This window comes from Thamnophis sirtalis, unplaced genomic scaffold (genome assembly GCF_051295495.1).
Source record: "Thamnophis sirtalis isolate CommonGarterSnake01/CBP01778 unplaced genomic scaffold, rThaSir2_p1.2 scaffold_5, whole genome shotgun sequence".
In the NCBI taxonomy this organism is placed as follows: Eukaryota; Metazoa; Chordata; class Lepidosauria; order Squamata; family Natricidae; genus Thamnophis; species Thamnophis sirtalis.
Window position 1 is genome coordinate 127,078,039 of NW_028261385.1, and position 10,816 is coordinate 127,088,854.

The 10,816-nt window shown below is 38.2% G+C and overlaps 1 protein-coding gene across 2 annotated transcripts; it reads left to right on the plus strand.

Annotated features, from left to right (window-relative positions):
- The first annotated feature begins 125 nt into the window (after positions 1-125).
- DNAJB9 (DnaJ heat shock protein family (Hsp40) member B9) lies at positions 126-7,130 on the plus strand. 2 transcript variants are annotated; one of them, XM_014073214.2, is made up of 3 exons: positions 126-232; positions 4,267-4,493; positions 6,125-7,130. In XM_014073214.2, exons 2-3 carry the CDS (start codon positions 4,277-4,279, stop codon positions 6,553-6,555), a joined length of 648 nt encoding a protein of 215 aa, XP_013928689.1. In that variant the 5' UTR covers positions 126-232; positions 4,267-4,276; the 3' UTR covers positions 6,556-7,130. The 2 variants fall into 2 exon arrangements, with proteins under 2 accessions (XP_013928689.1, XP_087572979.1); XM_087716853.1 differs by lacking the exon at positions 126-232 and adding an exon at positions 1,018-1,159.
- Positions 7,131-10,816: the final 3,686 nt, after the last annotated feature.

Genomic DNA, 10,816 nt, shown 5'->3' on the forward strand with positions numbered 1-10,816 from the left:
AAGGCGAGCGTTCGGCGGTCGAGGAGGCGGGGGGGGGGGGGGGGAGGAATCCGTCAGTTGCGCGAGGCCACAACAGCCTTCCACGTGCACCAAAGCGGGTGGGCCACGTGACGGCCGGCAGCCAATCGGGAAGCGCTTCGTGTAGGACCGTCGTTCTTGCCTTGGCGCGCCGAGGTTATAAGGCAGCTCGGACGGGTTCCACTCAGGGATTACGGGGCGAGACCGGCGGCCGGTGAGTTGAACAGATGACGGGGCAGTTGGGGGGGAGGAGGAGGAGGGGAAGAGCAGCTTCCTGGGGTTACCGTCCCAGAGAGCAAGCGGTGGGTTTGGACGCGTATTCATCTTTCGCCCCTCTCAGCGGGCCAAACAGCGGAGAGACGCTTGCTAAATGGGGATTTTGAACCCGAGTTTCCCCACCTCTGGGCTCATTTCGGCAGCCTTCATGTCACAGAACCTCTTCTTGATGTGTCCTTTGTCTTTCTCTCATTATAAATACTTGAGGAAGGGAGACGCCGTCAGTGCTTAGGGTGTGAGAAGGAACTCTGTATGTGCTCAGAGTCCTCTGCCTATATTGCTAGTCATACTTAACTTCAGCCATCAGTCCTGCCTGTCTGTCTATCCTATCTATCTATCTATCTATCTATCTATCTATCTATCTATCTATCTATCTATCTATCTACCTACCTACCTACCTACCTACCTACCTACCTACCTACCTACCTACCTACCTACCTATCTATCTATCATCTATCTATCATCTAATCTATCTATTTTAGCTAATCTAGCTAATCTATATCTCCTACTTACCTATCTCGGGACTGATGGCTGGAGTTAAGTATATATAATTAATTATATATAAGCTTCTCTTGGTCGGGTATGGAATTTTAGCCCACATCTCTTGGTAATACCATTTTTCCTTTCGTGCCTTTATATATAATAAAATGGTGCTACCAAGAGATCTAGCCTAAAACTCCATACCCGACGAAGAGAAGCTATTGAAACTAGCTTTCTCTCTGGCAGAAAGTGCTTTATGTGGTTTCGGTTTCTTTTCTTTTTGGTGGGGAGGAAGAAGTAGCGATTTGGTCTTTCAAGTCAAACTTTTCCACATATTCTATCTATGGGGACAGATGATGGCTAACTGGTTAACATCTAGTTAAAGGTAAGGGGGGGGAATGCTCTCTTTTAAAATATTGCTTTAAAGGTTCACAGGTGATGTAATGCATCACATCAAATAAATGTAATAAATCAGTTTGTTTAAGCCACAGGTTGAGCCAGTAGTAGTAAAATAAAATAGAGATCAGTGATTTGGAATGTAGAAGGTCTTCAGCTTGTATAACATGCGGCATGTATTTTCATCTATTACATGTATACACATTGCCCTTTGAACTTTTCTGTTCTTTATGAATGTTTGACCCAGGAAGGCTGGTGTGATAGCACCTATATACTCATTTGTCTGGCCGCTCCATATTATATATGGATTTCTGGAAATTCATAGATATGCTTATACTAAACTGTCCAGTGAGTTCTTGTTTCTGTTATAAATAAGACTGGGAAAGTTTTCGTGCAACTTCAATTGCTCTAATATTCTGGTTTTTTTAAAAAAATAGAATGCTGTGTAGGTTTTTAATTTGAATTATGGTATGAAACACACTTTTCATGATGGCTTATGGTCTTTATTTGATTCAGTGAAAATTTTGAGATCTTGATAGTTTGAGTTTTGTAGATAAGACAGTCAAACTAGTGATTCAGTTTATTGGTATCCTGTGAATTTTACATTATATTTAAAATATTGAACTCCATGTTCTGAGTTTTGCTTGCTCTGTCAGTCTATCTAGGTATCTAGATCCATTATTTTTCACTGATTAAACTGTTTTCAGATGAATCACACTATTCTAGTCTTCCATTGGTGGAAGTGAACGGATGCTGTGTACTTTGCCTACATTACTAAAGTGTGATGTGCAACAGCATTGTACTACTGTAGGTCCTGCCCCTTTGGGGCATGTATTCAGTGTTGTGATGTGAGGACATCTGTTACAACACTGCTTGCATCATTCAACCCTCCCCTGGCTTCTCTCTGCAGATGCCAGTTTCCATATGTGTATGTATACTATTCTATATTTGTTAACATTCCCAAGATTTGAAACTTTACAAAGTTCTTGTGTATGCTTGTTTTTTTCTCGTTCCTTTTGTTATTGTTGACTTGGTAACAAAGTTTTAGCTTGTCCCAAAGGTGCTTTTTCAAGAGGCCACTGGACTTTCTGGTTTTTCTTTGAAGATGTTTTGCTTCAGAGCTGAAGAAGCTTCTTGGATGAGAAGCAAAATGTCTTCAAAGAAAAACCAGAAAGTCCAGTGGCCTCTTGAAAAAACACATTTGGGACAACTATGACCTGGATGACTGAGAAGCTCTATAGACACAAAGCTTTAAGTTGTTTTAGAACATTTTAAGAACCTCATATCTAACAAATAATTGCAGACAAAAATGCATAAATATGTCCCCATGAATCTTTTGATAGATAGGTGCTGTATAGAAGCTCCTCTGTAAAGTGCATAAAATTAGAATGCTTCATCTTTTAAAATAGGAAACACAGAATCATTACTCAAAAAACCATTGCAACCTCAACATTTGATTGAACCTTATTGGAATATTAAGACAACTTACAACTGAGCTGCTATCACTCATTCCTAAGGAAATGTTGACCATAATTATTTGCCATCTCCAAAATGAATATTTCTAAATCTAAGCAGATTTTATGTTATATTTAACTGAAACAGGTTGCCTGCTTTCATTATTACTCAGTGTAATCACATGGATACTCAAAAAAGTCACAGTCTTAATTCATGTTTTATATGAATAAGATGTTCAGTAGTTCTGTCTACTATTAGGTTGGCATCATCCATTCGCATTAAATGGTAGAACATTCACAATGGAAAAGTGTGAACAGAGTTTCAATAGACCATGATATCTTTATAACTAGAGACCTTCTCTAGTTTGTGCATTCAGTACTTTGTCTCAAGAGGGCCCTGGTAGAAAGGAGGAGGGAAACACTCATAAAGAGGCAACTTGTTTTCTTCAATCTTGCCAACTGAGGTCTCCTTACTGGCAACAAAATAAAAAAAACAGACATGTGTAGGCATATGCAGTAATTTGCATGTATTGTAAATAAGCAAGGTATTGATGAAGATATGTGCCTGTGTATAGATTAAAGTTGTAATTAACAAATCTTTACCTCAAAGCATGTTGACAATTCTAAAGAACAAAACAGTTAAAACAGCTTTGTTTTTATATCAGTGATTTATATCATAGTTCTGCTTTATTCCATAAATTCAGATTAGTTGTATGGCAATTCAAAAATATGCTGCTTTGATAAGGTAGTCAAGATATTTCCTCTATTTGGATAAGAAAGCAAAACATAATACTGGGAGGAAAAAAAGTATTATTTTCTTAAAATTAAACTCAACATAGCAGTATTTGAGAACTTCTGATTTGTAGATTAGAAATAAAACGCAAAATTTTAGAATTCCCTTTTTAAATTTTTACAAGTTTAATTCTGTTAATTAATTTAAGAAAAAAATGTTGCTGGAATATCATGGAGTAAATACACAGAGAGGTAAAGATAATTGTAAAAGCAGTTATCTCACTGTTCTATTGGAGGAGCAACATGTCTTCTTACAACAAAGCCAGAAGATTGACAATAACTTTTATCAGCTCTTTCTGCATCTGATTTTGTATGAATAATCAAAGTAGTGTTACAGGTTCTAAGTTAATATGCTGAAGTCATATTATATTTCTTTGATTCTGCTTCTTATGTGAAAATACTTTTAAGATAATTATTTTTAGTGCAAATGGAAAAATTATAGGAAATGTGGATTTTTAGTTATTGAGAAACTAATTATGGACATTAAGAAAGCTAAAATGTGTTCATTCCCATGTGTTTGGTTATAAATAAAATAATCCTATCAAAGTGAAAGTTGACTTATTTTAATGGCAATGTTTGGGAAATAATTATTTTTTCATTATTAAACTACAATTTTAAAAAAATCATTCTGAAATTTGAATTTGAGCTTATGAGAAGTAAGTATGATGATGAAAAAGTTTCCCTGAATTTGTGAAAACAACTATGTCAGTCCTTTGAACTCCATCATCTCTAAGATATTAGCAGAAAATAAGTAATCAGGAATTAATGTCTTCTAACACATGATAGAGAAATAGCTGGAGGATAAGAAATTAAAAGAGAAGACTCATTCTGATATTTTCTTTTTCTTTAGGAATCCTACAATGGCTACTACACAATCAATTTTCTTATTTGCACTCTGCATTTTAATGATAACAGAAATAATACTGGCAGCGGACAGTTATTATGACATTCTAGGAGTTCCGAAAAGTGCATCTGAGCGGCAGATTAAAAAAGCATTTCATAAACTAGCAATGAAATATCATCCAGACAAAAATAAAAGTCCTGGAGCAGAAGCAAAATTTCGGGAAATTGCAGAAGGTAAGTTAAGTTCTGCTAAAATTAACTGTATCATTTTCTTCTATGGAGTAGAAGAATAGGATTAGATATATTTATTTGTAGAAATTCCCTAGTTTAGACAGCATTGCTACTTAGGCAGGATACAATACAATACAATACAATACAATACAATACAATACAATAGCAGAGTTGGAAGGTACCTTGGAGGTCTTCTAGTCCAACCCCCTGCCTAGGCAGGAAACCCTATACCGTTTCAGACAAATGGCTATCCAACATCTTCTTAAAGTCTTCCAGTGTTGGGGCATTCACAACTTCTGGAGGCAAGCTGTTCCACTGATTAATTGTTCTAACTGTCAGGAAATTTCTCCTCAGTTCTAAGTTGCTTCTCTCCTTGATTAGTTTCCACCCATTGCTTCTTGTTCTACCCTCGGGTGCCTTGGAAAATAGTTTGACTCCCTCTTCTTTGTGGCAACCCCTGAGATATTGGAACACTGCTATCATGTCTCCCCTAGTCCTTCTTTCTATTAAACTAGACATACCCAGTTCCTGCAACAGTTCTTCATATGTTTTAGTCTCCAGTCCCCTAATCATCTTTGTTGCTCTTCTCTGCATCCTTTTCCTATTCAAAGGTAGTAATAGATTAACATAAATCTTAATTTCCTCTTTTAGAAATAAAGATACTTCACAACATCATTATCACACTAATTATATTTGGAATATACTTTGCATATGTTTTTATTGTGGATATTCTTTTTGGAAGTATTTCCACAAACTGTTATAGCCATTGATAAAAACCATTGTAATAAAAATATGAGAATATATTGTAAAAATATGTAAAATGAGAATGGTCACAGGGAGAGTTAAACATAAAAATTTAGAGAAGCTTTGAATATTTTGAAAACTCGAAAAGTACTAGCATTATTTTATTGTTTGCTTAGACACAAATGCAGTACAAGGTCTATTTTTCCTCATAGCTACAATCCTTTGAAGTAGATTGAATTGGGAGAGAATATGATGATGTAAGCTAAGCTTGTGTTTGAACCTAGCTGTCACCACTCCTAATCTAATACTTCAACCACTAAGGTTACAAGAAGAGTTTAGCCATTCCAGTTTTATTTCATAGAAAAAAATATGCAAGTAGTATGGGAAAAATATATTCTGTAATGTTGAGAATCCTTGCTAGACAATAGAAATTACTGAAAAAGTACACCAATTGATCGGATTCTGGCTCTTTGATAATTCTAATATTATTGATGAGCATACAGTATAGCAACTGTCCAGTCCACCCTTTCTCATTCTTTTTTTACCCTGGAGGAACCCTGGAAATAAAGCCTCAGATCTCAGAAAACTCCTGATAAGAAGATTATATCTATAGTTCATAGGAGACGGGCAACTAAGTTTCAGCACATAAGAATTCCCACTACTGCAATGGCTAGCATCCTGCAGCAGAAGAAGTTAAAAAGAAATTTCAATCATGATCTGTCACGTATTTTGAGTTGAGAAAGGTTGATCTATTCTTTCAAATTCCTAGCTCTGCCTCTTTTAGCTGAGAATTTTTAAAGTTGAATTGCCAAGGCACCATTATGCATGTAAAGACCTGTCATGTATGTCTTTACATTATTTTAAAACAACTTCTTGCTTCATTTTCACAGCATATGAAGTTTTATCTGATGAATATAAACGCAGAGAATATGACCAGTTTGGAAGTACAGATGGACGACGGATGAATGGAAACCCATTTCAGCACTCATTTAACTTTGACTTTGATCGTTTCCTTAAAGACTTTGATTTCTTTGGTGAAAACTCCAATGCAAAGAAAGATTTTGAAAATCATTTCCATAGTCAACAGGAGGCTGAGAGCAGACAAAGACATGCTTTTCCAGAATTTAATTTTGGAGGGGGACTGTTTGATGACATGTTTGAAGATATGGAAAAGATGTTTTCATTTAATGGCTTTGATAATACACAGCGGCAAACAATGCAGACTGGAAACAAATTCCATGGCTCTAGTAAGCACTGCAGAACTGTGACACAGCGCCGAGGAAATATGGTGACCACATTCACCGATTGTTCTGGACAATAGTTACTTTGCAGTTCCTTTTGTTGTATGCTGTCCTGAATTTCCTTTTGGCTCTATTCTTTGCTGCTGAAGCACACAGGTTCTGCAAACCATGAATTTGTAGTTTAATCACTTTAAGTGCTGAAAATATGTTGTAGCTAAACTGATAAATATTACAAGTGCAACAAAACAACCTTATTCCTTCAGCTGCATAGAAAGTGCTTGTGGAGAAAATTTCCATATGACAGTGTTAGATTGTAATAACAGAAGCAAGGTAACCGAATTACCTCACTGTTCACTTTATATTTTAAACTCAGCAAAGTGTTGTATACTAGATAATATTGTCAGGCTTCTATTTCTAGAAGTGTTAACTGGTGAGTGCTGGTGTGATTTTTTATTAGCACAGAATTTACTATGTAATTCTGTGTTACATTGACAATAATGACTTACAAATACAGTAATATATTTAAATATGGTATATTTTGAATAGCATGATTTGATTTAGCAAAACTGACATTTCAGATGTAAAAGAGCTTTGAATTGTACAGGTTTGTACACAAACATGTATTTAAAATATGTATATAAATACTCCTGAAATACTTTAACCTTTATATCAGCGGTTCTCAACCTGTGGGTTGCGACCCCTTTGGGGGTCGAACGACCTTTTCACAGGGGTCGCTAAGCCCATCAGAACTTTAAACTCCACCTTGCGTTCCTTGAAACCCCCCGCGGATGGCCTCCGGAATTATCGCCAGCCACGCAGAGCGTCGCCACGGCTCCATGCCATAAAAAACATAGGTGCACGCGCACACCCCACACAATTACAGCCTCGGCGACCGTAATGGCGGGAAAGTGTTCTCACTCTGACAAAACACTGCCTTGTCTTTCACAGCCACCTCATTTCCAATTTGGGGGGGGGGGGAGAAATCCTCTGCATGGATCCCCCCAATTAGAAACGAGGCAGCTGTGAAAGATGTGTGGAGTACGGAGCCCATCCGTGCTGCCGAGGATGGGCACCGGACGGGATGCCGGTGGTGCTGTGAGCCAGGCTGCGCATGGAGGAGCTGGTGGCCGGGGCACTCTGAAGCAGCGCCAGCCAGCATGTCCCGCGAGAAGAGCCCCAGAGGCAAGATCAGCCGCGCCCTCCTCCGCCCTGCTTTTTGCCCAACAACACGCTGCCACCGCCGCTTCGTCGGGCAGGCAGGGGGCAGGCACGGCCTCGTTTCCAATTGGGGGGTGGAGTAATCCTCTGCATGGATCCACCCAATTGGAAACGAGACAGCTGTGAAAGATGTGTGGGGTCCGGAGCCCATCCAGGGAGGGAGGGGTCCCCCTCGCGTTCCTTGTCTTCCCGGATGGGCTCTGGAGTCATCGCCAGCCACACAGAGCCTCACTGTGGCTCCATGCTGTTGAAAACAGGCACGTGTCGTGTACACACCCCGTAAATTACAGCCTTTCCCCCAGGGAAAAACACCGCTGCCAGGTACTTTCAGCCTGTGATTAAAGGTGATCACAGTATGTGTGTGTCTGTGTAAGAGAACAGACAGACAGACAGACACACACACACACACACACATAGTGACATGTGGGAGGGAGGGGAGAGACAGACACATAGTGACAGATGGGAGAGGGAGGGAGAGACAGACAGTGAGTGATTGAGTGAGTGAGAGACAGAAACGCAGAGTGACAGATGGGGGAGGAAGGGGAGAAACAGGTTCAGAGAGAGACACACTGAGTGAGACCAACACACAGTGACAGATGGGGGAGGGAGGAAGAGAGGGAGAAACAGAGACAGTGAGGGACAGACACACACAGAGTGACAGAGATGGTGGAGGGAGGAGAGAGATACAGAGAGAATGACAGAGGGGGAGAGAGACAAAAAGCCACAAACAGACAGACACAGAGAGAGAGAAAGAGAAAGATATATTCTCTTAATATATAGATATATTAAGAAATATTTCACAATATATAATTACATATTGTTTTTGTGATTAATCACTATGCTTTAATTATGTTCAATTTATAACAAAAATCCTGCGTATCATATTTACATTACAATTCATAACAGTAGAAAAATTACAGTTATAGAGTAGCAACGAAAATAATGTTATGGTTGGGGGTCACCACAACATAAGGAACTGTATTAAAGGGTCGCGGCATTAGGAAGGTTGAGAACCACTGCTTTAGATTGTTTGAAAGTTCAGATATTGGAGTGAGTGGGAGGTTGAATGTTTGGTGGTAAATGTTCCTTGTGAATAAGGTAAGTTACTATTTTATTTACTGTATTCAATTGCACAAAATACTACAATACTGAAGAATGAAAATATCCCATACTGGATTAGAGACAGTACTATGTAATTGTACAAAATATTTCACATTCACAATAGTCTATTCGCAAGACGTATTCTGGTATTGTTTCTTATCATACACTACTGGAAATATTTCAAGCTTGACACAAATTGAGACCACAATGGTGGCTTTTAGTTTGGAACACCTTTGGAGTAACCAGAACACCATCAAAAATAGTTCCTGTAATGTTGAAACAACTCATTTCAAATTTGAAGTAGCTATTTTAAACTTAAAATGAGATATTTCAGTTTTGAAGAAGTTTGAATTCATCATGTTTTGTAAACTTTTGCAATATAGTTATCTAGCTGAAGTGATTATATTGAGCCAGTGACAGTTGAATTGCCATATTGCCATATCTCTTAATCATGGCACTAGAGTGGTGTGGTTGCTCAGTGGCTTAATGAGAAGTTCTGTAGTCCGGTGGTTCGAATTCTAGTTCCGCATAGCAGAGTGAGTTCCCATTACTTGCCTCAGCTTCTGCCAACCCAACAGTTTGAAAGCATGCTACATGCAAGTAGATAAATAGGTATCTTCGTTGGGAAAAAATGGCATTTCAAGCAGCAGTATGACTTCAACTGGTACTGAACCTGCCCGAATGTGACATCCAAATGTGAAGTGACATTGGTGGAGGAAAAGCCCCAGATGACACTGCAGAATGCCATCATGTCTTATGAGGATGGAGCTAGTCTGCCCCCTGTGGTGCACTCTGGATAGTGCTTGAGCTTGAGCACAACGGACTGGCAATTGGCAGCCAAACAACTACTTTGTAATAACACTGTAGTCTCCTGGCTAATGTAACACTGCCTTATGCTAAATAAATAAATATGGCACTTGATTAAAAATGACACCTGCTCTGAATTTCGAGCCTCCTGCATGACTGCATATTATAGAAATAAATCTAAAGAAACATAAATTACTTGGCCACAAGCTAAATTTTTAAAAGCGGTGAGAAAATGGTCCTCCCTATGCATGTTACCATTCATTGATTCTTACAGCATGAAAGAAAGCTGCTCTATTAATGTAGATGCTAGGAAAAACTTTCATGGATTAGTGCTCCATTCTTAGCTGGTAGTTGAGTTTTCTGCAATATGCTGTAAAAATCTAGTAAGACTTCAAAAATCATTTTTTGTTTTATCTCTGCCATATATAAAAAATATTTTTCCCTGAGAATAATGGATAACTCCAGTTTCCTTCTCCGCCTTGGTAAATGTTGAAAATGCTATTATAAGCAGCAAAGCACCATTGATATAAAAGGTTATCTTTCACTGTTATAAGTCAATCCTTTCATAATGTTCTTATTGGAGAAAATAAGAGACGCTGACCATAAATTTCCACATTTCTTTATTCTGTAGTTTCAACACTTTTTCTGTTGCAATTGCTCAATTAGTCCGGTTTTAACAACTCCATAAGATTCTGCAGCTAATTATAGAATTATAGACATTCTATTTGTGATAGGAAATTAGAATGATTCACATCTAAGGTCCAGCCAATGACAAAGCAGGCACTTTAAGTGCAGCTGATACATTTTTAATAAAGTTTTGTACTGCCATGTTGTTGACTTTGGAACTAATTGTAGTGATCTTTCTTTTCAAAACAAAATTACAGAAGGAGAATGGACATTGTAATTGTGTTCCAAGTATTTGGTACAACAAAAACTACTAGATCTTTAGAAAAGTTCAGTAAAAATAAATGAATTCTAGCTTGGGTTCCATATTAAGGGCACTTAATTCCCCCCTCCCCCATTTATGTTTTTATTTAATGCCTCCCTCTATGCAGATAGACCTCGACTTCCAACCATTCGTTTAGCTACTGTTTGAAGTTATAGTAGCACTGAAAAAAGTGAGTTACAACCAGTCCTTGCACTTAACAATTGTCACAGCATCCACATGGTCATGTGATCAAATTTTGGGATCTTGGGAACCAGAAATTCTGATCC